Source organism: Nanorana parkeri, unplaced genomic scaffold (assembly GCF_000935625.1).
Source record: "Nanorana parkeri isolate BGI_ZX_2015 unplaced genomic scaffold, ASM93562v1 scaffold985, whole genome shotgun sequence".
In the NCBI taxonomy this organism is placed as follows: domain Eukaryota; kingdom Metazoa; phylum Chordata; class Amphibia; order Anura; family Dicroglossidae; genus Nanorana; species Nanorana parkeri.
In genome coordinates this window covers 91,959-118,070 of record NW_017307253.1, presented here as the reverse complement: position 1 = coordinate 118,070, position 26,112 = coordinate 91,959, and the positions used below count along the sequence as shown (strand labels likewise).

At 39.3% G+C, this 26,112-nt stretch overlaps 1 protein-coding gene across 1 annotated transcript in view; it reads left to right on the top strand.

Annotated features, from left to right (window-relative positions):
* Nucleotides 1-24,343, top strand: part of MAP3K13 (mitogen-activated protein kinase kinase kinase 13) — a 52,909-nt gene extending 28,566 nt beyond the window's left edge. Inside the window, exons 3-13 of the mRNA XM_018566878.1 lie at nucleotides 3,565-3,748; nucleotides 6,278-6,469; nucleotides 6,808-6,966; nucleotides 8,394-8,552; nucleotides 12,068-12,176; nucleotides 14,284-14,393; nucleotides 16,130-16,246; nucleotides 16,401-16,538; nucleotides 16,988-17,747; nucleotides 19,932-20,300; nucleotides 23,106-24,343. Coding sequence (XP_018422380.1) covers nucleotides 3,565-3,748; nucleotides 6,278-6,469; nucleotides 6,808-6,966; nucleotides 8,394-8,552; nucleotides 12,068-12,176; nucleotides 14,284-14,393; nucleotides 16,130-16,246; nucleotides 16,401-16,538; nucleotides 16,988-17,747; nucleotides 19,932-20,300; nucleotides 23,106-23,207 — 2,399 coding nt within the window. The 3' untranslated portion in view covers nucleotides 23,208-24,343. The remainder of the gene's footprint in view (nucleotides 1-3,564; nucleotides 3,749-6,277; nucleotides 6,470-6,807; nucleotides 6,967-8,393; nucleotides 8,553-12,067; nucleotides 12,177-14,283; nucleotides 14,394-16,129; nucleotides 16,247-16,400; nucleotides 16,539-16,987; nucleotides 17,748-19,931; nucleotides 20,301-23,105) is intronic.
* Nucleotides 24,344-26,112: the final 1,769 nt, after the last annotated feature.

Below are 26,112 nucleotides of genomic sequence, written 5' to 3'. Positions count from 1 at the left end.
ACTCTTGCGTCCCCCTTGCCATTTTTTTTTTTGGGGGGGGGGGGTAAAAGATCTTGAAGTGACTGTATCTCAAACATTTTTATCCATAGGGACATCCAGGTTAAAATGTTCTGTATAATTTCTGGTACAATTGCTGACTTGCTGAGCATTTAGGGAAAATAATAACAGTTGTAGAAGGACAACATAACACCACCACCAACAAACCTGTAAGATTACATTCATTATACCCCCTGCTTTATACAGTACCTGAACAGATATCTGTTGGCTTTGCAAGTGTAAAGTGAAATAGCCAATACAAATCTATTGGTAAATTTGTTTCAAAATGACCAACTAATAATATAGGAGTTTATTAACTGTAAATTATAGCACTTATTATATTTAGTGCTTTCTATTTTTTTATAGTTGATACAGCCAAAAACAACATATACCCTTTACTCTCGTTAACTAATGCGTGTGGCTAACATCTTAACAGATAGCAAAAAAATCTAACACATGTTAGTGTCACCAATAAGTTGTCTCCAACCTTACTCTGTAACTTCTTAATTGCACTTTTATATTATGCATATGAAGTAATACCTAGAGATCTATGAACCGAGCTATACTATTTATGTTGGTGTTTTATACAGCAGTAAACCATTAGTTAGAGCAATTTTGCTTTTGGCTAGGGACTGCAAAAAGAATCAAATATAATGTAATGTATAGAAGAGAATAGAACATAAGATATATCTGACAATCATGTGATTCCAGAAATGGATTCTGAGACCCCTTGCGGGATTCTGACCTAGAAATAGTGCAGATTTCCTATATACTTTAGAGGGACACTATTTTATTATTTTATTCGGAAACTGATTGTCCACAGTATTTCTATGTGAACAGTCACATTATAAAATGTGTCTAAAGAACAAAGGAATGACGAGTTTGGATTCTTATTTCTAATTTGATTATAGATTCTCTTCTAGAGAAGGGCTGCATCTTAAGGGTGGGTGTAGCTGTGTTGTGGGAATGAATGGTTAGTAGGTTGGAGGATATACACTGTCACCAACGTAAGATAAAAAAATAAGTTAAAAGCACAGAAGAAATAATTATAATTACGGTTGCACAGATACCAAGTACAGTACTCGGTACGAGTACATGTACCGATACTTTTGAGCTCCAAGACTACTCTAGAGAAAAATTCAAAAGTTAGGAGGCAGCTGTTATTGGTAAGGATCACACTGAGCTCCTGGGATTTGTATATCTCTGCTTTAATGTACGATTTTGTTTTTATAAATATAAATAAGGGGATGCACAGATACCAGTTTTGCGAGTACGAGTACTGGTACTTGCCGAGTACTTACAAGTACGAGTACTGATACATTTTTGTTTATTGTCATTTGACAGTTTTTCTAAAACAATACAGACTAATGATTTCAGGACAGTGGTGGAGTGCCAGCACCAGGTCCCAGCTGCAACCACTGCAACCCTGGTAGTTCTCATGAAAATGCCAAGTATCGGCACTGGTACTCGAAAAGTATCTGTGCATCCCTAATTATATTAAAGGCTTACTTGCAGTGTCTTTCCTTTCCATAAACAAGTTTTATTGACTTTCAATGTGCCTTCAAACTTGCTATCAATTAATACTTCTTAAGGAAAAGTCAGTTCCCTAGTACAGCCCTCTTCTACATCATAGCCCTCTCCTCTTCTGGAAGTGACTAATTACTGTCTCTGTTGGCCAAGCTCCTCTGCGCCTCCTTTCCCCTCCCTACATAACACTTTATCTAGCATTCTGGAGACGACATACAGTGTTAATTTAGTGGGGTTGCTGACATCACATCAAAGATGGGGATACCCAGTTGCAGTCTCAGGGCTTTTGGATGTCTACAAAAGGAAGGCTTTAACAGGTAAATAACATGCATAAAATACGTAAAGGCAAATATATTCTTATGCTAGGATTCTTTAAGCTAAGATCTGAAAGAAAGAAAAAGTGTGTTAGCTGAGGTTAGTGGAGTTATAGAGGGTAGAGTTGGCAGTAAGCAGGTGATTTAAGGCTACTTGTTCTTTGAAAAATCTAAATTTGTTAGTTAAAATACAAAACGCAAGATAGCAAATGATAGAAGTCTTCCGAGCAAAGTTAATAAACTGCAATTGCTCATAATAGAGAAAAAGTATAATGTAGTATGTATAACAGAATCCTGGCTTGATGACAGTCATGACTGAATAATGAATTTGGAAAGCTGCAGTTTAGTTAGGAAGGATAGAAAAAAAGTAGAGGGGTTTGTCTCTGTGCAAAATATTCTCTTAGATCAGGTTTGAATGAAGACATTTCTGAATACATTGACAGCGTGAAGTCTGTATGAGTAATATACATGGTGAAAGTTACATCTCTAATGTACTCATAGCGGCTTGATGTAAGCCACCTCACATAAATGATACAGCTGATGTTCAAATGCTGCTACAACTGTAAAAGACAGCAGATAGAAATGGGGTCCCTGTTCTGGGTGAATAAAGTTACCCAAACATCCTTTGGGACAGGCAGTAGTGCTAGTAAAATGACTCAGATTTTTATCTTACAAGACTGCTACCTTACCCAAAAAAATGTCTGAACCAACTAGAGGACAGGCTGTTGTTGACTTCATAATTTCCAAAGAGTAAACATCATATTATATATATGTTCGATGGTTGATCCAATTTGTCCCAGAAAACACAAATGTATAATACGCAGATGAGGATATTGTGTAAAGCAAATCAAAACAAATTCGTTTTGATTCGCTTTGATTTGCTTTACACAATATCCTCATCTGCGTATTATACATTTGTGTTTTCTGGAACAAATTGGATCAACCATCGAACACACAACTCGGATTCGGGAATAAAAACCGCCCCCTGCTTCCAGCCTTCGGTTCCCAAAAAAACGCCCCGTTCTTTAGCTTGGTTTGGAGCGCTTCTCCCCTCCTTTCTCTGATTGAATCACCCATCGGTCGGACACCCCGGTCCGTATGTTTTCTGAAGCCGCTCAACCAAACAAGTATACTTAGTACCAATTTCAAAAACCTAACAGACACAGCCCCCCCTCCCTTGGACGAGCGCTGTATTTAGGTACGTTGTCCTTTGAAACTTTCCGTTGTCATCATTCTGTGTATGGTCCCCGGTCTCCCTGTTCCCATGTGCTGTTGGATGTTAAATGTCTGTACCCAGTGGTGACATCACAGGTCTTGTTTTAGGTGTTTAGAACCCAGTTGCAGTCTAATGACTGCACAATATTACTGCAAATAAAGGCATTTAAGGGATGATTTTTGCTCCTTTGCTAAAAAATACTTATGACTATAGTATGCCCTACTTGTTTGCGGAACTGAGGCTTTACATCTACTTAATATATAATGTAATCCCTATGGCCACACCCCAGAACACCATTGCTGATTATTCTATATACCAGACAAAAGATCTGACATGCAGAAGCATAGAGCTGTCACGTTTTAGTTACATTTGCAAGGATACCTGATAAAGACCTTGTTAAATGTATGGTATAGTTATCATTTTTATATGCAAGCTCCTATTTCCCTTAACCCAGTTCTTTCTCATCCACAGATACTTGGGAAGTCCCATTTGAGGAGATTTCAGAGCTGCAGTGGCTGGGTAGCGGAGCACAAGGAGCAGTTTTCCTGGGAAAATTCCGAGGGGAGGAAGTCGCCATCAAGAAAGTGAGAGAGCAAAAGGAAACTGACATTAAACCCCTAAGAAAGTTAAAGCACCCCAACATCATTGCATTCAAGTATGTACCGTGATTGCTGCTCATTATATGAATCACTGACATTCTTTTTTAAACCTGTGAATGAATCATCAGTAATAATTATTCTTTTAGGTCTAATATTCCACTTGTCATATTCCACCTGAGAGAAAATGATGATCGTTGGCATGAGGGTACAAGCGGTTCATTATCTTGATCAATTAAGAGTACAGCCAATTTGTGATTAAAGCAGAACTCTAGCCCAAACATGTTTTTGTTCTAGATAGAGTGGAGAAGGGTTAGACCTTCCCTTAGATTTGTTTGCGGTCTGTCTCCCCCTTTGGGAAGATTAATCAACATAATTTATCAAGTTGACCATTGCCCCAGAGACACACAGTGAGGATACATAAAATGTTTTACTGTTGTCACCTAAATAGGAGCAGTGGACATATCTTCCAATGGGGAATATGTTCCAGTGTCTCCAGCTGTTAAAGTTTCCTGGTTTTTGAAGTTCCTGGTTTTTGGGAGATTTTCACAAATTTCCTGTCATGCCTCTAGAACAGGAAGAATTTCCCTACATTACCCAAAACTAAAAAAATGTCTGTTTTCACTTTGTCATTATGGTGTACTGACTGTAGATTAATGAGGAAAAAAAAGAATTTAAACAAGTGTAGTATCAGGCTGCAACATAACAAAATGTAAAAAAAAAGTGAAGGGTTTGAAGGGTTTACTTTCTGACTGTAAATAATTACAAAACTTATTTGCAGTAGGACATACCTGGTCCTATCTATGGTTGCCATTCATTGGCTGTTTTGTATTGTTGATTTTCACTTACACTGTAGTCGCTTTCGTAGTTTGCCTTTTATTTCAGCCATTGCTTTGCATGTATCTGAGTTTTTCGATCTGTAAAGTAAACAACAAGCAGCTCAATGCGAGTTCATTTAAGGTGAGGAAGAGGGAGGCTGGCAATTTGGAATGTTCAGGAGATGCTGTATGCAGATGCGCACTGCACCATCATCTCCCCCATCACACTGATTAAAGAAATACCAGCTTATCCGAAAGGTGTCCGCTTCAGATTCATTAGAAATGACAAGTTAAAAATTAATAACAGATTACAAGGTAAGCTGTAAGAACTCTTCAAGTGCACTGTAAAATAGAATCAAGAGCTGTCTTGCTTAAGCAATATCTGCTTAAAAATTATCAAAAAGGAAACTAATAGTGGGAATTATTTGTAGAAAATGGTGAAAGAGAAAAGAAGAAGTCTCACTTTTTATTGCCAATTGTGTGACAGTTGAAATTTGGTTGCTATGTGTTTATACCTGCACTTATCATTCGATATACTGAGCTGGAATTTGAAACTGTTCTGTAAAGCAGCCCTTACAGTAAATTAGATGGTCCTCCTCTTGTAAAAGTGCTACCTAAAATAGTGCTTGAAAAATGTTTGATTATATTGTTACCTAACCCCCGCCTAAGGAATGCACAGGCGCTCTTGCACTGGACTTGAGTGTCTTGTCCTGAGTAATGGTACTCATCATTCCCCAAGAAACTCGCCAGAAATATAATCTAACTATTTTTTACAGTTACAAGTACTGTTATGCACTATTTTTTTTTCCTTTAGAGGGGCCGGACCTTTCATTGTAGGTTCCAAAAATATTTGTAATGGTTTTTTTTTGGTTTTTTTTTGGAAGGGGCAATGTGGAACGGGAGCTCAGAGGAATAAATCTGATTACAGTACTTCTTTCACTAGGTTCCACCAGTTATTCTGCTTGTAGGTTCACTGGTTATTCCCTGCTCCAGTTCCCATCTGGGAAGTTGTCACTTGGTTATGCACCCTTCTAGTTCTTATGTTTGTTAACCATTGTGGGATGGGAGAGAGATTTCTGGCAACACCAGCATTCCAGTTGAAGTCCGAATATACAAATAGAGCAGCATGGGTTTCAAGGTTCCTGGGGACCTCAAGAACAAAACTAACCTTGCCTTCAGGCACCTGGATGTGCTAGATTTTATAAGAAAGTGGCTGATTATTAGGTCTAAATAGGCTAAAGGTTTGCTTTTTCTGTACACGCTAGTCAAATTCAAACATTTTTAGCACTTAAATTCATTGAAGAAATGCAGTCTTCCCATACAGCGCATTTTAGTTCATCTTATTTGTGTATCACTCGGCTGTAGATCCTCAAATCATCTCTGAATTCATGCTGACATTGTCCTTCTTTCTGGAGGGTGGCTACTTTTGTTCCCAGTGGTCCCTGTGTGTGTTGTAAAGTAGCCATAGCTTTCCTGTCATGGACTACAATCTAAAATTTAGCTAGGTAATTTATATTGAAGATATAGTCCATCACAGGAGTGAGCTTAGAGTGGTGGCTGCTTTACAACACACACAGGGACCATGGGGAACAAAAGTAACCACCCTCCAGAAGGAAGGACAGTGTCAGTATGAAATAAGCTACATTTATATTAATAGTTAGGGTAATTGAATGCGTTTTTACGTTTTCATTTCTGAGTTTAGTGCTCTTAATTTAAAGTTCTTCTCCACAACTTTGATGCCAAACTGATCTTTCTCTTAATTCTCCACAGAGGTGTTTGTACGCAGGCCCCATGTTTCTGTATTATCATGGAGTACTGTGCCCATGGACAGCTTTATGAGGTACTCAGGGCTGGGCGCAAGGTAACCCCAAGACTCCTGGTGGACTGGTCAACTGGGATCGCTAGTGGCATGAACTACCTCCACCTGCACAAGATCATTCATAGGGACCTCAAATCACCCAAGTGAGTAGTTTCAGTCTACTATGTTTCATGGGTCCAGTAATTGCAGTTGTGTATGTTTTATATTTTGCAGTACAGAGTTCACTGTATGTAAATTGCTCAAAAATCAATTAGTAACATTACTATTGTTTACTGCATTAACTTTGACTATAGGCTCTTTCAAAATAAATAAATGGTCCACGCTAATGTAGCAGATAGGATTTTACTAATGGAATAAAATAATTTTAAAACGGCAGAATTGTAATAGTTTTCTCTAAATCGGTCCCTCAGTACACTGCAAAACAGTGTTTATAAAGGACAATTAATTTTAAGCTATTTTTGTATCTCCTTTTCCTTAACAGTGTCCTAGTTACCCACACAGACACAGTAAAGATCTCAGACTTTGGAACATCCAAAGAACTTAGTGACAAAAGCACCAAGATGTCATTTGCTGGCACTGTGGCATGGATGGCTCCCGAAGTCATCCGCAATGAGCCTGTCTCAGAAAAAGTGGACATCTGGTTAGTATGAACCATATATAGGTATGATCTGTAGTAACAGTGTATACTTTATTTTTAGGCAGTCGTGTTAAACATTTAAATGTCTTTGATGGTTGTCTTGGACGGTGCAGATAGTATTTGCTGTCTTTTGGCACTTATGTTATGCATACTAGTAGCAAAACAAGTGTTAATATTGTTTTGACAATTTATAATTTTTTCCTCTTCTTTAAGAGCTTGATTAATTAAGTGAATGCTTCCGTAGAAATAATGCAGAAAAGTACCAGAACTCAGGTGTGGATCCCTACAAAATGTTATTTATTGAAAAGGCATAAAATTCCAAACATGACAACCCTGCTCGTTTCAGCCTATGCGGCCTTTCTCATTGCACGATTAAGGCTGTAAAGGCTAAACCACATAAACTGGATTGTCATGTTTGGAATTTTATGTCATTTTAATGATTAAACTTTTGTAAGGATTCCCAGTCGAGTGCCGATATTTTCTATATTATTTTGTTGTATATGGGCAGACAGAAGCACCACAGTTTCATGGCAGCCAAAGTAAGAAAGGAGGTGGTCTTTGTCAGTCTTTTCCCATGCGCAATGCTTGCATAGAATGGCATGGCCAGTCTTTGAAACTGTGGAATTATTGAGTAAAATCTCTACCAATGGCCCTGGTAAGAGAAAGAGATGCTTTATTAGAGTCGTTAAGGGTTCCTTGAAGAAATGCTTGGAGCTCTGTTTACCCTGCCATCAGCAAAATAACTATAGGGTTTAAAATACATGGTCTAAGGTATTTTTTTTGTTATTAGGGTCATTAGGTGCTTTTTTTTTAAAGATCAATTGCTTTTGAGATCCTCTCTATGTTGCTTAGTTGCTGCAACAATGTGCTGAACTCATTGGCTTCACTGAATTCTCTCTCAAGATAAACAGCAATGGGAGAAAGCGAGGAGGTCCCACAGTTCAGAGAAGAATCCAATAGAGCGTTTTACACTATGGTCCACATATACAGTATATGAAGGGTTGTAAGATCCAAAATGTCATAGTAGAAAGATGCTTTGTAAGGATAACATGTCATTCGTGTACATGCTGGACACCAGTTTGCATAGTAATCTTGCTATTTATGTTACACAATGTTTGTTGTAGAAGAGTTACATTAAACTCAATAGGGTCATACATGTTAAAATGATTCAGCAATGCTGCAGCCAAACCTTCTTTTACTGACATGTTGCAGCAGTGTGGGGAAAAAGGCAAAAAACACCTTTTCATACAAATGCTCAACGTGCTCCAGTTTCCCTCAACTCAAAATAGCATTCTTTGGAGACGTATGTAGTCTTATCTAATAAAGTAGTGCACTGATCAGTGAATAAGTGTTTTAATCAACCAATCATCTGTAATCTTTTAAATGCTATTATCTTTTATGTCTTAAGTAATGTATCATTGGTGCAACAGGTCTTTTGGAGTTTTGCTATGGGAGCTGTTGACTGGGGAGATCCCATACAAGGATGTAGATTCATCAGCCATTATCTGGGGAGTGGGCAGCAACAGCCTTCATCTTCCTGTTCCCTCTACCTGCCCTGACGGCTTTAAAATCCTCATGAAGCAGACATGGTAAGAATGACTGTTATCATCCTAAGGTTCACGTTGTTATAGGTGAAAGACGGAACACTTGTTAAGGTTTCTGTGTTGTCAGAGTGGGTGTTCTCCATACAAATCATACCTTACATCTATGTCGCTTGGACAGTATTTCAGATAGGAAATGTCAAAGAGATATTTAAGTTTCCTGCAAGCACACTCATTTTTACCTAGATATGTGGACTGCGTTTATACTTCGTGCAGTGCTAGGCACATGGAGGCCTTTATTTAGCATTCATGCTGCCCTAGGCACACATGAATGATGCTCCCATTCATTCAAGTTCCACTTTTTCCCAGCAGCCATGCCCTATATTTATTATTGTGAACATTAAAACCATAATGTGCTATCTGAAGCAGAATTCTTTATATAAGGAGCTCTTACATTTGATAATTGTACAGCCTGCAGAGATAAAAGGGGGGATGCATGTTGTTACTCCACAGAGAATCTTGTGGCCCCACTAAGCAGCCATTATACACTCTCCCTCCTCAGTACTTCTGCTTGATATACCTACAACATTTTATATGTGTAAGGGTAGTTTTCCTCAACGTTCACATGTTAAAAGAAATAGCAAAAAAGATGTTTTGTGATCTCACTTTTTGTATTTTCATTTTTGTAGATTTGTAGTCCTACACCTAAACTATTATCCATCTGTTTGAATCAGTGAACATGTGTTTATATGTGCTCACTTTGCAAGGGAATTTTTCCTTTAGCTAAGTGAATGTGGTGAAAAATTCACTTTGCATAGAATAACCAATCATGTGCAAAGAAAATAAAAAAAATATATACAGTGGTACCTCGGTTCACGAACGCTTCTGCTTGCAAACACTTCGGTTCGCGAACAGGAAGTTTGGCAAAATTTTGCTTCCGTTTGTGAACTCCGCTTCGGGTGACGAACACAACCGCAGCCATTTTCCCTGCTCTGACACATGGTCATGGCTTCCTCTAGTCGAGATCGCGGTCTGATCACAGTTTGATTCGGTCCATGACCAAATCGGTTCGCGACCAGAATTGCGGAACGAATTAAGTTAGTTAACCGAGGTACCACTGTATTTGTTTGCACATGATTGGATAGTGGAAGTCTGCAGAGCTTCACTTCATTCACTAAGCTAAAGGAAAAATTATCTTGCAAGGTGAGCAGTCTATTTCTCTTTAGTAATTCAACCTCTTCATATCAGTTTACCTAAGTTTTCTACATAACATTTGGAGCAAAATGTAATTGAATTGCTTCTATATAAAATGCAGATAAACCCATTGCACATAGAAGCTTGAAGTCATCAACCATGTGTACAATGACAATTGAAAACAATAAACACTGCAAAGTGACAGCAAGGATAATTTTCTAACGGAGGCTGTTCACTTAGCAAAGTGTATTTTCACTTTGCAGAGTATATGTTCACCTAGCTTAGGTTTAGCTGTGTTCACTTTGAATTTTAGCTTGCACATGACTGGATTATCAAAGTGAACTTTACTTACCTTATTTACAAATCAGGGCCAACATTCACAAGGTGAACATTAACATGCTGAGTCGGCAGCCTCCATTAGTAAATCAGTCCATAGCCCAAATAACACAACAGCCAAATGGAGCAGCTGCAAAAGTAAGGTTATTAAACAATGTTTCTGGTATCAGTGGGGAACGCAATAATCTGACGTTAATCCACAGGAATCCAGTGGTGATAAAATAGAATTGAGAGCCAAAGTAACTATCTCACGTTTTTAAGTTTCTTTCAATAATACCTATTCATTTTCCAAATCAAATCCAAAAAGATGCAACAAATAATAACAGTAACAAGTAATACAAGTCCAGGGTCCAAATCCCAGTAGAGAGCAGCAAATGCCCTCATTCTGCAGGAATCTCACATTGTATTTAGTGTAAATAGACATTAGATTATATAAAACCCAAACATAGCAGGACATGGAACACATAAGTGCTATTAAAGGTAGTAGCCAGATAAGATTTCACAGTCGGGCACTAGCTTTCCCCTTTAAATGTTTACCATTGCTTTAAGTGACAGTAAACTCAGGAGTTACATCTTAAAAATGCATTCAAGTAACCAAACTATTAATACAAATGTAGATTATTTGTGTATCACTCAGCTGTACGGCTCTGAATTTGTGCTGACACTGTCCTTCCTTCTGGAGGGTGGCTACTTTTGTTCCCCATGGTCCCTGTGTGTGTTGGAAAGTTGTCACCAATCCAAGCTCGCTCATGTGATGGACTACAATCTCACGTTTAGTTTACTAATTTGTATTTTGGTTGTAGTCCATCCCAGGAGTGAGCTTGGAGCAGTGGCTGTTATATAACACACACAGGACCCTGAGGAACAAAAAAATAGCCACCCTCCAGAAGAAAGGACAGCGTCCACACCAATTCAGAGATGATTTGAGGATCTACACCTGAGTGATACACAAATAAGTTACATTTTTTGTTAATAGTTAAGGTACTTGAATGCATTTTAAAGATTTAACGCCTGAGTTTAGTGTCACTTTAAAGAGAGTGCAGATGGGGGCCCTGGGAAGCATAATTCAACATGAAAAAGGAGTCGGCAGAATAGTCGAGGAATAGTGAAACCAGCAAGAGAAGGGAAGTAAAGAACCAGAACAGAGATTAGGATAGAGGGGGATAGAGAAAGAAAAAGGCAGTTCCTTAGCCGCTACTGAGTAGGGTAGAAGCTCATAATAAAGTTAGGCTTGTCATCGAAAGTGCAGACGTGTTTAGATGTTCAACCTTTACCCTTCAATCCCAAAAGTGATTTATGATAAATATGGCTCTGCTGGTGATGCCTTACCTAAGCTATAAATACTTGTATCATTCATGAAATAGATTAGAGAATAAATCAGACAGCATAAGCTACATGTCCTCTCTTCTCAGACATTTACATTTATTTACACAGTAGCTATCTCAACTAATCTATTCAGCACCCTCATTTTAATCATTACTCTTCAATGCACAGAGATTTTAATTATACTTCCTTTTTACATAAATTATATCAGCAGTAGCAAGCACAGGATGTATATATAAACACTTTATAAAGAACATGCTAATTACAGATAATTGCACAGATGATGTGCTTTTGATTTCTGTCTGATGTTTCCATTGTTAAGCTACATTTTTAAGGGTCCAGTACACATGAAATATTTTTTTCTTTTTCCATATTTATGTCTGTGTGCCTTTGTTTTGCCTAAATGGAAACTAAATATTATAATAGCTGCAGTCATCAAGGAGATTATCCTGTTTCTAAATTCTTTAGCTGCTGTCCCCAATTCACCCGTCAATTCCCTCATGCAAATTATATTTCATGTAAACAAGAGCAGAAACATAACTCACAGAACTCTAATATCAAGTAATCAGCAGCAGATTCACAACAAACATTTCTGCATTTGGTATTCAGCAGTAGCCTTGGACTTTGTATTGACATGCTGGGAGTTGTAAAATAGCTTCAGTATTAGTATGATGCGTATTAATAGAGAGTTTACATTCTATGTTTTTTAGGCAAAGCAAGCCCAGAAACCGTCCATCATTCAGACAGATTCTTATGCATCTGGACATTGCTTCATCGGACGTCCTAGGAACCCCACAAGAAACGTATTTTAAATCACAGGTATCTCTTCCTGAAGCAACTCTATCTTCTATCTGAGACAGGGTCCTACAGGGTCCTAGAGGAATAGGAGCCCAGAGCATTGCACCTACAATCTACTGATCATCGTTGCAATTCTTTGCAGGCTCAAATGCAAAAAAAATAATACATTCACATGTTTTCTTTTATGAATGTGTGTGCATTTTTTTTTAAAAGCTGGACTGTGGCTTTAAGCAAAATACTGCAGCCTCTTATTATATGATTCTTTGCTGTACAACCTCCCTCTCATGTCTCAGCATGTATAGTTGAATTTAAAGTGACAAACTGGATCTTATGTGCTGTCATACTTATGAAGCTGATTATGCATAGCTTATAACATAGTGAGCCAATTACTATGTTTTATACAAAGTAATAGAACGGAATGTGCTTTAGGCACTTTGGATCAGCTGGGGAAGCATAGCAATCCATCCTTTCTTTTGTGTTGAAGCAAGCCCCCTGCAGCCCCCAGGTGAGTCAGTGTGCGTCTTGAACATTACAGATAATACGAGAGCTGATGCTGCCTCCTCATGGTCCACATGACGTTTTCAGCCTAAGCCAAAAATAGCCCTTTCTTCTGCTCTGATGACGGCTGAAGAGGCTACAGCATTCGTGAGCATATTATGCTCTTCTTGTATTGTCAGCTCCTCTGAAAGGGCTTTAATAGCTTTTGTAGAGCTGAAGTGCTTCAGTTTCCACAGCCTCCCATCTTTCTCCCATTCTTTTACCACTTTATTAATCCAGTGTGTCAGAATATCTGAAGACATTCAGCTGCCTACAGTCAAATACTCTGTCCATTACTTGTCCCTGTGTTCCTTCATTATTTGATACAAATAATTGAACTCCTGTCTAAAACTTATAGAATTACTAAACGCAGCACGGGAGTTTTATCTTTGGCTTGTTATTATTTCAGTAGCACAGCGGCTTTTATGCAAGTGCATGTTGTATTTTAGCCTGTAGATGCTTTTAAATATTGGTCGCTCCCGGGGAAATGCTGCATTTGACCCCCCACCAACACTTTTAAATAACAGGAGTTAAATGCAGGTTGAGATATACTATAATAATAATGATAATAATAATAATTCAAAAGATAATTTTTTGGTAGATGCAAGAAAGTTAAAACATCTGATTTTCTACCTTGATTTGGTGATGAGATCTCTGCACTTGAGTTCCCAGGTCCGCATACCTACCACAGCCTTTACTGAGTCCTATTCCTGTTCGAATTTCCATTTTATATTATTTAACAGAAGGATTCTGAGAACCTCAGGATTGGCAGAAACTTGAAAATATAACCTTTGGAGTGATGCGAACAGAGCGGGGAATTATTTAATGGAGATTTTACCACTTTATTCCCAAATAGATATTTAAAGCCAGCAGGTGACTCTGTCTACCTATTCGGTTTTGTAATCCATGCACCCTTGCCAGACATCACAGCCAGGTTGGTGACTTCTCTCTACTGGGCGATCAACCTGTCCTTAGCATGTGATTGGGCAGTGAGGCCAGGTTCACACCCGCGTGATCGGTGACCGGATTGATTTCAATGGGGTTACATCCCCACGGCAATCGCAGAAAAAAGGTACATGTACCTTACTTGTACCTTACTCTGTCCTCCTGTACGCATGTTCAAACTAGAGTATTGGCTTATTGCTGCCCCTACTTCTATCACTCTGAGGGTTAATGCACAGAGGAATACATGAGGCAGCTGTTAGGACAACGTTCCTATGATGGCACGCACATTTTTCACAACCACTTTGTTAAGCATGAAAATTAGTCACAGCTTGATAGAAGGCAGCTAAATGGTTGGAACCGTGAGAGCAAAGACAGAGGACTTTCCACTGCTGACTCCTACCAATGAGTGAAGAAAAATGTTTCCTAATGTCATTTCAAACATGGACATCCCCTTTATTATTAGCATTAGTACCAGTCTCAGTAAATTTGAAATATCTTCCTGTGCCTTTTTCAGTTAGAATCAAGGTCACTTGGTTATTGATAACAGATTGCGAATTATATGGACTGGCTGCAGGCCATTTGTTTAATTTGTTTTATACACAGTTGGTTCTAAAATATTTCTAACAGTGTTTTGCCTGTTCTTTAGGCTGAATGGAGGGAGGAAGTGAAAAAACATTTTGAAAAGATTAAAAGTGAAGGGACCTGCATCCACCGCCTGGATGAGGAACTGATCCGCAGACGGAGAGAAGAACTACGGTGAGATCTCCTACATACAGTATATAGGAAATACCTTTTTAGAAACTTTATATATTATGTCAGTGAAAATTATGTTGCTATGGGTAATTGTGCTTAGCAACTCTTGCTAACTCTTAACTCTTAAGAGCTTGTTCTCGATGGATGCGTTGTCAAGTAGTATTTCAGCAAGGCCTGTTTACACTCATATGCTGCTTTGCTTTGAATTGATAAGGAGTCCGGAAATTAAATGGGGTGCTAAATGCGGTAAGTTGCACTTTCTACATTTAGTTCTGCTTTGCACAAGCAGGACTAAATGTAGAGCGAGGAAGCTGATTGTTCGTTCACAAGTGATCTCGGCGATGTCGCGGAGATCACTTGTGAAAAGTCTGCAGCCGGTCCGTCCGTCCTCCCCTCCCCCCTCTCTCCTCGCTGGCTCCGTCGCCGAGTCTCTCTCCTCTTACTGGCCACCGATGCAGGGAGCAGAGCGTCAGGGTTAAAAGTAACCCTGCCGCTCCGTGTACACAGTGAGAGGGGGGAGCAGTCTTCCCCTATCACAGGAGTTCCAGCACAGTGTTGTGCTAGAACTCCTGTATTCGAGGTGACAGGGTCAATAAAGAGAATCGGTCACCTCCAATTGCTATCACACAGTGGATGGTTAGCTCCTGTTTGATAGCAATAAAGTTAGGTGGAAAAAAAATTGATTAAAAAAATATTAAATAAATACAAATTTTGAAAATATAAGTAATAAATAAAAAAAATTAAAAGGTGATTAAAAAGTAAAAAATAATAAGAAACAAATTATTAAAAAATAAGAAAATAATTATAAAAAATAAACAAGATTAAAAAAAATACAAAAAAGTAAACGATAAGATAAATAAAAAAGTAAAAAAATAAATAAAAATCAAAAAAGTGATAAAAAGTTTAAAAAAAATAAAGAAACAATAAATAACCCTGCCGCCCTGCCATCTGGTTGACATTGTCCATTGATGGGGGGGGGCATCGCGGAACCTGGCCTTGGGGCAGCAGGGAGAGTAAATCCGGCCCTGCTGACAAGGGCAAACTCAACTTGATCTCTTTCTGTATAACTACATTAACCTTTGTGGTAAGACTTATGTTCTTATTCATTTATTGTAATGAGCAAAAAGCAAGTGTAGAGTAAAGTAACTCATAATCAACATCAGATTTTAACTTACTGAAGACAGATCAGCAAATAATAATTCTGATTGATTGCTTATTACAGTGGAAGTAAAAAAACATTTCAAAATAAAAGCGGGTCCCCTGGAGCTTTTAGCCATAATGAGCTAGTGGGCACACTGTCAAAGCGATCCCCTATAGCCAGCGATTCCATCTTCGTTCTGGTCTTCTTCCGAGTTTTGACTCTTCGGCCATTTGCCCCATTGACGTACCTCCCACAAATGTGCACGGAAGTTACTTCATCTTGGTCTGTGCACTAAGCTGCGCACGTGCGGCTCATTGTACAGGAAAACAATTGTTTACAGGCATCTAGTTGCTTTTATGGCAGAAAAGAGGTAACCAGTCTGTTCTGCCATAGTAAACCTGCCAATCAGCATTTAAAAAAAAAATTGAATCCACTTAACTTCCACTTTAACTAAGATTGTTGACATTTAAGAAACATAAGCGATTATGAGAACAGGAGTCTAACTGAAATCTCTAAAATGAATGTTTGCAGTATAAGTTACAGTCTTATGGCTTAAATGTATTTGTAACAATTATTAAAACTTGTGTATCTACAATAGACATGCTCTGGATATTCGTGAACACTATGAGCGTAAACTGGATAGAGCCAATAACCTATATATGGAGCTCAGTGCTATCATGCTGCAGTTGGAAGTCCGAGAAAAAGAGCTAATCAGGTACCCGAATTATCGTTATTTTGCTTTGGTTCAAAGCACAAACATAATGTTGAAATTGAGTATTTCGACAATGCATTATACACACATGCTGTTTGATGATACTAATTTGATCCGCATATGTTTTATAACACTGACAACATTGCATCTTCTCTAGGCGTGAGCAGGTTGTAGAGAAAAAATACCCTGGAACTTACAAACGCCACCCTGTCCGCCAGATAGTCCATCCAAATACTGTTGAGAAATTTATCAAAAAGAAAGGGGTGCCTTCTAAATCAACATCTCACACTAGACGGTATGTAACTATTAAGATTTATGATCCCCCATAGGTTACATGTTTTCACTTGAAAGCTAAGTCCATTCGCAATATATATTAGTTTTACAGTTGAAGCACCAGAATTGAGCCATGAGCTTCTCATATATGTTGGGAACCCTGCACCCAATTTTCCAGCTCTGTCCACATGGTTTGGCTGTTATAAGAAAGTTTTACTCTTGCTGCTGGATTTGGTGTTTTTTTTATTTTTTACTAATATTAAATTACAGATGTGGAAGTTGTAATCTTAATTTACTTAGTAATGACCACTTACAGATGAGGGAGGGACCACAGGGGGGAATTTCATTACTAGAGTACTCAAGACTGTTAAGAATCCAGTGGGTGAACTCAACTGTATTATCTGAAAATAAAATACCAGTTTGGGTTGGTTTAACCTTTCAGAGAATAACCCTGAACTCATTGTTTACCAGGCCTGACCTACTGAAATCAGATGCCATATCCAGTGTGGAGGCAAATGCACCCAGTTCATCTCCCATATCTGGAAGTCCAAAGATATCATCAGGGGGGAAAAGCCGGTATCGAAGCAAGCCACGTCATCGGCGAGGGAACAGCAAGGGCAGTCATGGTGACTTCCTGGGGATTTCAAAAAACCACGATTCTCCTTCACAAACTGCTCGTTATCTTTCTCCTGCATCTCCCCCATTCACCCCACCCAGTCCCCGCCATGACCCAGTGCAGCCCGTGTCGTCTCGACACCAAACCCTTAATATGCATGGGCAGAATATTGCCAACTGTGCCAACAACCTACGATACTTTGGCCCTGCAGCTGCACTAAGAAGTCCTCTGAGTTGTCATTCTCAGCGCTGTATATCTGGTTCTAGCCCTGACCTCCTTTCCAGCACCCTGGAGGCTGACAGTCGCCTGCAAACAGAAAATTGGGAGCCCTGCCAGCAAGACTCGTATAACTCTTGCCTGAACTGTGCTGAGGCCTCTTCTCAACCGATTTTAAACCCAGAATCCTGGGAAAATTCTACAAGTGAAAACCCAGAGCTAAGGAACTCTGAGAGAAACCCACCAGAGCCACCAAGGCACAATTATATGCAAGAAGGAACGCAAACTCCGATGACTGGGCTAGATCAGATTCCTATTATCAGGGCAGCAGTGGGAGTGAGTTCTCTAACCATCCCTACACCACCTGCTCTACCACGAAGGATACGCACTCTTAGAAAGGTAATTCCAACCCATTTTGTTCCAATAACTGTGACATTAGTAATGTTAACCTTATAACTAATTTATACTGCTTAAGGCATTGGACATAAAGGCTATAATTAATTTAGTAGACACATGTCTTATTGGCTGCAAGATTTCAGTGATGCATACTGTCATCACAGTATGGGTACTGGGTATGCAAGATCTAAATCCTCCACTAAAATTCTTTACTAGCAATACAATTCATTGGCAGTAGCTGGTTAATTCAAAGAGCTGTATGCATTTAAAGTAATTTTTTACTTCAGACTTACATGTATAGAGAGTCTTATTTAACCAACTAATGACATATGAGAAAGATGCACCTTTTGAACATTCTGCTTAAATTGCTGTTTCTGGGTTCAGTGCTTTCTCGATCACTGACCCGAAACAAGTAAAGTTAATGAATTCAGAACTTTTAATCTGCATGTTTGATCTAACCAGCGAGTAAAAGTATTAAAACAAGAGGATCAGCATGACATCCATGAAACTAGTATTGAAAGAAAAGATGTGAAATGGCAGCTTTCATATTTCTCTCATGGCAGTAAAGGTCACTGATGAAAAATGTATTGAACTCTTTTATTTAATAACTAATGGAACCTCATTTATTGGCAGTAATCTTACCCAAACAATCTCTGTAGCTGATCAGGCCTGTGCAACTGTTAGGATGTGTTCTTAAACAGTAACAGTTCAACCACTTAAAACAGTCTGTGTTAGACTCAACTGACTTTCATTGGGATTAAGTCAGGAACACTAATGTGACCATTCCAAAATATGGATTCTTTTTCTCTTTAAGCCCTTCTACTATCAATCCACTCCTGTGTTTTGGATAACTGTTATGTTGCAATGAACAGCTTAGTTAGAGTTTTAGAGCAATTAGATGCCAAGAGCTGGGCAGGACTCTCTGGTCGGCATCCCTTCCGGCTCATTGAAGTCACTCTGGCTGGTGTCCCGCCCAGCTCCTGGCAACCAGGTAGAACGCACTGCTCAACTGCCCCCCCCATAACTTACAACAACTGCTACCGCACCCCACAGGGTAAAGTTGCACCATAAGTGCCCAAACAACCCCCCCGACCTCGGGCAGTGAAAAATGTAGGGACACCCCTGAATATAAAGCCCACCGCTGGCCAACTTTTTTTCTGTTGTCTGTACTTACATTGAGGAGATTTTCCCTTACTTCTGTTCCCATTGACACCCCATGACACCCTGACCCATGGGGTCTCACAGCACATGAGGCAAGAGGATATCAGCCAGCGGGGGGCACACACACATCAGTGAACAACCGTCCTCAGATAGAGAATTAAAAATACATTTTGGGCTTTAAACCAGCGAGAGAAATGTATTGTAGCTGCAGAAAAACATTGAAGGGGTTTTCCACTTTCAAGGAGAAAATGAAAAGGCACACAAATTGCAGAAGCAGTGAAATTGTTCTGACTTGGAACATATGATGGTCACCTATTTGAAATGTCTAAGGCTGCGTTCACACCTGACCGTTTTGTAGCGCGTCCTACGCTCGACGAACGCTCTACAAAACGGTCAAAAAAATAAATAGCATTGTAGCCAATGCCCTCGTTCCCACCTAGGCGTATATTTCTGCCCTTCCCTAACGCCCTACAAAACGGCCCACGCCTGAAAAGGTCCCGGGACTACTTTGGGCCGTTTTGTAGGGCGTTTTCCATTGGGATACAGCCAAGTAGCCTTGGCGAATCGCGGTAAAAAAACCACGTGACGGTCGCGTGACAGACGCGCATATTACAATACGCCTAGGTGTGAATGGGGCCTAAAGGTCACCAAACGTTACAGTCTGATTGTACACCACTAGATCTACCAACAAGTATTTAGTGCAAGGGCCTGTCTGACTGAATACAAATTGGTTGGGTAGTTCAGGTACTTAGTTTTGGTAGATCTAAAGTTGATTACAATAAAATTGTAATGTCTATGATGACCCTTAGGCATATCTTAGGCACTAGAGTGCTTTTTGCATCTTTGTCTTTTTCAGCATGGACCTGAGCTACATTGTGCTGAAAAGAGAAAGCAACTTCAACCTCTCACACACGCTTGACATTTTTTTCAAATTTACTCTGCAAATAGCTGATCATTTCAAGTTAGTAGATTTTAGCTACATCTTTGAAACATGCTAATTTTAGTACTTGTGTTTCTGTTCCACAGAATGGGGACGAATCATCAGAGGAAGAGGAGGGTGAGGTAGACAGTGAAGTTGAGTTTCCCCGAAGACACCGGCCACCTCAGGGCATGAGAAGCTGCCAGTCCTACTCTACTTTCAGTTCAGAAAATTTCTCGGTGTCTGATGGAGAAGAGGGGAACACCAGTGATCACTCCAACAGCCCAGATGACTTGGTTAACAGCCGCAAGGAGCCTCTGGGGGACAAGTTGGAAGACTTGCTATCCCAGACACCTGAGATCCCAATTGAGATCTCAACACAGTCAGATGGGTTGTCAGACAAGGAGTGTGCAGTCAGAAGAGTGAAGACTCAGATGTCCTTGGGCAAACTATGTGCTGAGGAGCACAGCTATGAAGTAAGAGCACTAACTGATTTGATTACTATTAACTGGATGTCCTTTTCTAAAGCAACTCTGACTCTAGACTAAAAAGCTTATAAAAAAAAGTGCTGCCTGTAGAAAAACAAAAACACCTTGTAGCTGTCCTGTGCTGTGGCTGCATCCACAGTCCCCTACTTCACTGCTGTGTCCTTAAAGCAGACGGAACCACAGAAACACTTGGAAGTGTGTTGGATGCAGAACAACTTCCACTTAGTTCTTCAAGAGAGTAAAGATTGGTGGTGCAGGCTAAGTCATTATTAGTCCTTATCTTTACAGGCAAGACTTTTATAAACAATTTAGTCAAGCAATAGTGTCACTTTAAGGAAGCTATGCATTAAAATATTTTTTTTGCCTGATCTGAGCAATTTCAGCACTGTTGTGCAATTTGACAAAGTGTAACCTTTGCATCAAATTTACACCAGGTGTCACAGGACCAGATTTAACTAAGATTTAACTAGGAACAGTAGGGCTTTGCCTAGAGGCAGCAGAAGTAAAGAGGTGTTTTTTCCTGGATAGTCACTGTCAACAGGTTTTCTTCCTATTATCAGTAGAAATAGTCAGTGCTTATGCACTTGTTTGTTCCATCTGATTTTATTTCTGCAGAAGTTTGCATACAAAGTTGACAGAACATCAGGGAAAGTACACATACAAACAGTGCATATGGTATGCAATACATAGCAGGGTAAAGATGTAAATATAAGGACTTCGAGCTCATCCACTCCTTGAGAATCACCTTGCTTGTTAAGGAGTATTGATTTCTTTACCTGCAAGCATAGTATGTATGATCCCTGAAAGATTCAATAAGGGAGAGAGCTGTAGATGAGAGGGATATGCTGTCATGGCCGTTGGATAATGGGGCAGGAGCCCATTGATGAAATAATTCGAGATAAGAATGACTCGTGGGGAGTGGATGGGGTATGAGGAAAATGATGACAAATAAAGTGCTGAAAAAAACATTGTATGGCAGTTTTGTATTTTTAATAGTTTCAGGTAGCATAAATAACAATACTATTTGAAGAGTATTTGGGACAGTAATACCAGTGGTTTTGGAATATATTGTGACAATTGTGTCCCAGAATTTGATGGGGTGCAGGACCACCATATATGGGACATGGTTCCTAATTGAGTTAAGAGTCTCCAACAGTTGTCAGAGACTGATGGTTAGATCCGGTGTAAGATGCTGGGACACATGTACCATCAGGCGAAAATCTTAAAGTGGAAGTATGCCAAAGTTTAATAATAAGCCCCTCGGAGGTGTTTGTCATAGTTTGCTAATATGCATAGCGTGTTAGCACATTATAACCAAATTTCCTTACAAATGATCCCCTCCAGAGCTGCCCTGTCTGCTCTCCCTTTTGTTGCTAGCGCTGCCATCTTTACCCGGTTCTGGGTTCGAGATCTTCAGCCACGTGATCGGCCAAACCAACATGATGTAACTCCTGCAAAAAAATAAATAAATGCTGACAGCAGGTAGGAGCATTGTTGACAGAAGAGACTCAACAGTCTCTTCTGCTAATAAAAAAACCTGCCATGAGCAATTTCTTTTCATAGATGTGTGTGTGTGTATATATATATATATATATATACACACACAATTTACTTCCATTTGAATCTCTCAGTAGGCTAGGCATTGTATAAGGGTTAAAGAGGCGTGGCCTAGTAGGTTCAGCAGGGTTGACAGAGCCCCTCTTTGCAGTATCTTAGTCAAACGGCAAGGGGTCTTTTTTTCCCAAATTAGGAAGTTAGATTGGGTCAAAGCTGGGAGGAATGCTTGGTTTCCAAAGAGGGAGGGTCATGGGTTCTACAGCAGGAGAGAGTTGAAGTTTAGAGCTACTCTTGCCCCATACCGTGAGAAAGTGGTGCATTAGAAGGGGTAAGGGGTGCAACGTGCCCCCTAGATTTGGTGTGATCCATTGCAGGGCCTGAAGGTCATATGTGTTACGGTCTTGTTCTGTGAGGAGCCACTGTCTAAATGAATGATTATGAAACCACTCCATCACTTTGTTGAGGATAGAAGCAGTGTAGTAGAGTGCATTGTATATATGCTTATTGATACAGTCTCAAAATGCTAAGTTGAGTTTGAATCAATAAAACAAGAAAATGTTGCAGCACAAGGGTGTTTCTTTGGGTGCCAAAGACTGTGTTCATAAAGGCTGATGGTAATCTGGCAGCTATGTTAATGATTAGGGGTTAGAAAATGTCAGGCCTTAGTTTAGTTCTGTCAGCTGATTAAACAGAGTTAAAACATGTGCCATGTAAGAAGTTTTACAGACACGTAGTTTCCAATAGATGTGCTTGTTGGCTTCAAGAGCAGTCTTCAGATGATCTCTAATGTTCTCTAATGTGATGGTGAGAAGCCCTTTGATGAAACGTCACATTCTAGTGAGTCCCTCCGCAGCGGTCTGACATACCCCCCACAGAGTTAGATCCAGAGCTTTCCAATCAGCAGAGCTCGCACTCCCTGTTGATTGGAGGGCTATGGTTCTGACACAATGAAGTTGCTGCTGCTTCCATAAAGAGACCAGGATTGTTTCTCTGCAGCATGCTGATGGGGGGCAGGTTTTTCTACTCTAGATAAAGTTGCTTCACAAAGAGAGCAAAGTGTAAAACCTTTAAACACCTTTTGTTTTGATGCACACTGAATGTATTTAGTGCATTTAAAGGAAACTACAACATCTGAATATTCTTAAATTGAGCCCATGTTGCTGCCATGACTGTTCACCCCCAACTTGTGCAATATTACAAAATTATTAATCAGTATGTTTTTCATAATATCTACAGAACCCAGGCAATTTTGCAGAGTCTGACTGTGATTCATCAGAAGGAGAGTGTTCTGATGCCACTGTACGAACCAACAACCCCATCAATTCCTCTACCTGGTGAAGAAGTATTCAGTCTACCAAGAGGAGTATTTACTTGCCCATACATTTCCAACATCTTCTATATCTAGTCCTGAACTGTCATAGCAAAGAAGACCTTTTACATCCTCTTCCCTTCAGACCTAAGAGCATTTCACCACTAGGATAGGGGCAGCAGGTTGTTGCAAGGCAATATGTTGTTTGCCCATTCCCATCCTCTTTTAGAATTAGGAATACCTGAAGTCGGCAATAATGGGGGCCCAAAGACTTATGAAGGAGCCCTCCTATAAACGAACAAGCTTCTCAATGGGAGCATTCAAACCATGAATGGCAGGGATAAATATTTAAGCAAAATGTTCAAGGTACTGTAAAATTCCATATTTATTTTTATTTTGTGTGTGTTTGGACCCTTTTTATTGTAAGATAGGCGAATAGGTGAAAAGTATATTAGCACTAAATGGACGGATCACTGGAAAAAAAAAAAGCATTGCAATGACTCCTGACGAACCTGCAGATGCCTAGAGGTTTTGCTGCTGCTTTTTAGGGACCAAATATTGACTTTCATTTTTATTTTTTCCAGTTTTATTTTGTCTTGAAAATATGCCCTCTCTATATGAAGTCAGAGGGAGATGCAGAGGCTTAAGAACAAAGCTTTGAACACAGTATCATTGAGAACAACCTTGTGGACAAATTGACTTGGTCACTTCTGTTAGTATTGCTGCATGATCGTCTAAACAGTAACGTGCTAGCAGATAAAAATATGGAGACAAGGACTGGCAATTATTGCTTTACATTTTCTTACCAAGTAGGGTTGTTTATCAACAGAACTGTTGGTTAAGAAGTGGACCATGTCTTCTATAAATCCCTTATCCCTTTATGCGCTGTTGGCAGTGACTTACAAGACATTTCTGCCCATCCAAGTGAAACCCAGACCAGCAGAAGTGCAGCCATCTTTAAGCTGTAATGGGTATATTGGGCTCGTTTTCGCAGACTTTGTTTGAGGACACCAGCACTTGGAAAACTCCTTTGATGTCTACTTATTTTTTGTTTCTCCTGAATGAAGATCAGATTTCAGGGGGTTGAGAGGTCACCTACCATCCCACTCAGGAGAGATCCCAGCCATATTGTCCATTGCCTCATGACGGTGACCTTTCACCTCCCTCCATACATGATTATGTCTTCGTCTTTTCACCTTTCATAATCACCTAAAAGCACAGGATGAGAATTTTTAGGATTGTTGTGAATCAAGCATGCCTATATTATGTGAGGTTATGGACGAACATTCAAAACTCATCGGTATGTGCTGAGGAGGTAATCTGATCGTTATCCCATGATGCACTTCCAAACATCAAACCTATACACCGCACAGACAGGACACTTCATGTCCTCAGAAAGTGTCAATGTTCAACAACCTGGGAAAACTGAAAGGAAGCAATCAAATACATATTGCAACCCTTAAGTATATATTCTCTGGCTTACCGTTTCCCTCTTTTGACATAACGTTGACGGGACGTTTATTTTTTTGTCTTCAAAAATATGATCCAGTTACTCTATGTGAGCTACTACACTTCAGTTACATTACAGGGAACAGAGTTTCTTATTGGCTAATGCAAACATGTTTATGTTTAAAGCCTCTGAAAGATTCAGTCATTGTGTTCTAAGAAGCAAATATTTTTTTATGTCAAGAGATCTGCATGTCACACCCTGTCAACAAGAATCTACTGTGTCGTGACATAACTCCAAAGTTAATTAGCCAATTGGAATTCATCATAGGAAGCGGATCATTCTTCCATTGATCGTATTATGTTTTTTTTCTTATTATTTTGTATTTGTATATATTCGGCCATATTTTTACTATGGCAGGTAATTTATTTCCCTGAAAACCTCAGGACCCAGACTCAGGTGACTTGTCATTTAAAGTGGAGACCCTTTATCTGCAGGCAGTCATTTTGTAGGCTGAACTAATACTTATGGAAATGCAGCTGATCAGTCCACCAGTAACATAACTCAAGAGTCAAAAGGTACCCTATTCCTTCTGTCTCATCAATGTCACAGATTCCTAGTAAAGAGAAAATAGTGCAATCCACAAAATGGCTACCTCTTCTAAGTGTCAGTGATGTGTCCACTTTAAGTTTGGAGCACAGTCTTCTTCCAGTGTAAACCACAGTTTCAAGCACCTGAATCTGGAACACATTTATTACTATGAATTTGTTTACACATTTCTGTGAGTTTAACCCATCTGCTGCCAGAGGAAACATAACAAGCAAAGTAGTAGAAGATTTACTGCAACTGAGATCATGGGCAAAATATTTTACAAATGGCTAGAATCTAATCATAAAATCAGTTACAGTGGCATATATTTAGTAAGGCTACGTAAAGAAAAGTGATTGTGTACAAAGTGCAGTAACCAATAGCTACCAATCAGTGAAACACAATGAAGAAGGATCACTTAATGGTTGCTATGGGTTACTGCATTCTACACATTATGAATTTGACTTTATAAATAAGACTAGATAATTATTTGCTATGTGACCTCAGGATTCAAAATATTAACTCAATTCTTAATCTGTTTGGGCTTTAATAAACCTAATACTAAGGTGCTAAAAGCTGCCATACCCCATAGCTGCCTCATAAGTGCAAGTAGGAAGTGAAAAGAGCATGTTTAAATGTAACACATTTTTTACATATTTGATGCGGTTAGGCAGGGCAGTGAGATACATCTGTGAATAGAATTGACATATTCAGATTGTTTAAATATCTGTTATGCCAAATGTGAAAAAAAATTATCACGCCCAATTCTGTAAAAAGGATCTCCATATCATTTTTTACTTTTGGATAGAATATCACATTTGTATTGCTGTCCGTATCACTTTTGGGGAGATTTCCTATCACCGCTGGTCTTACTGACATTGCTAGGGGCCAAACGTTAT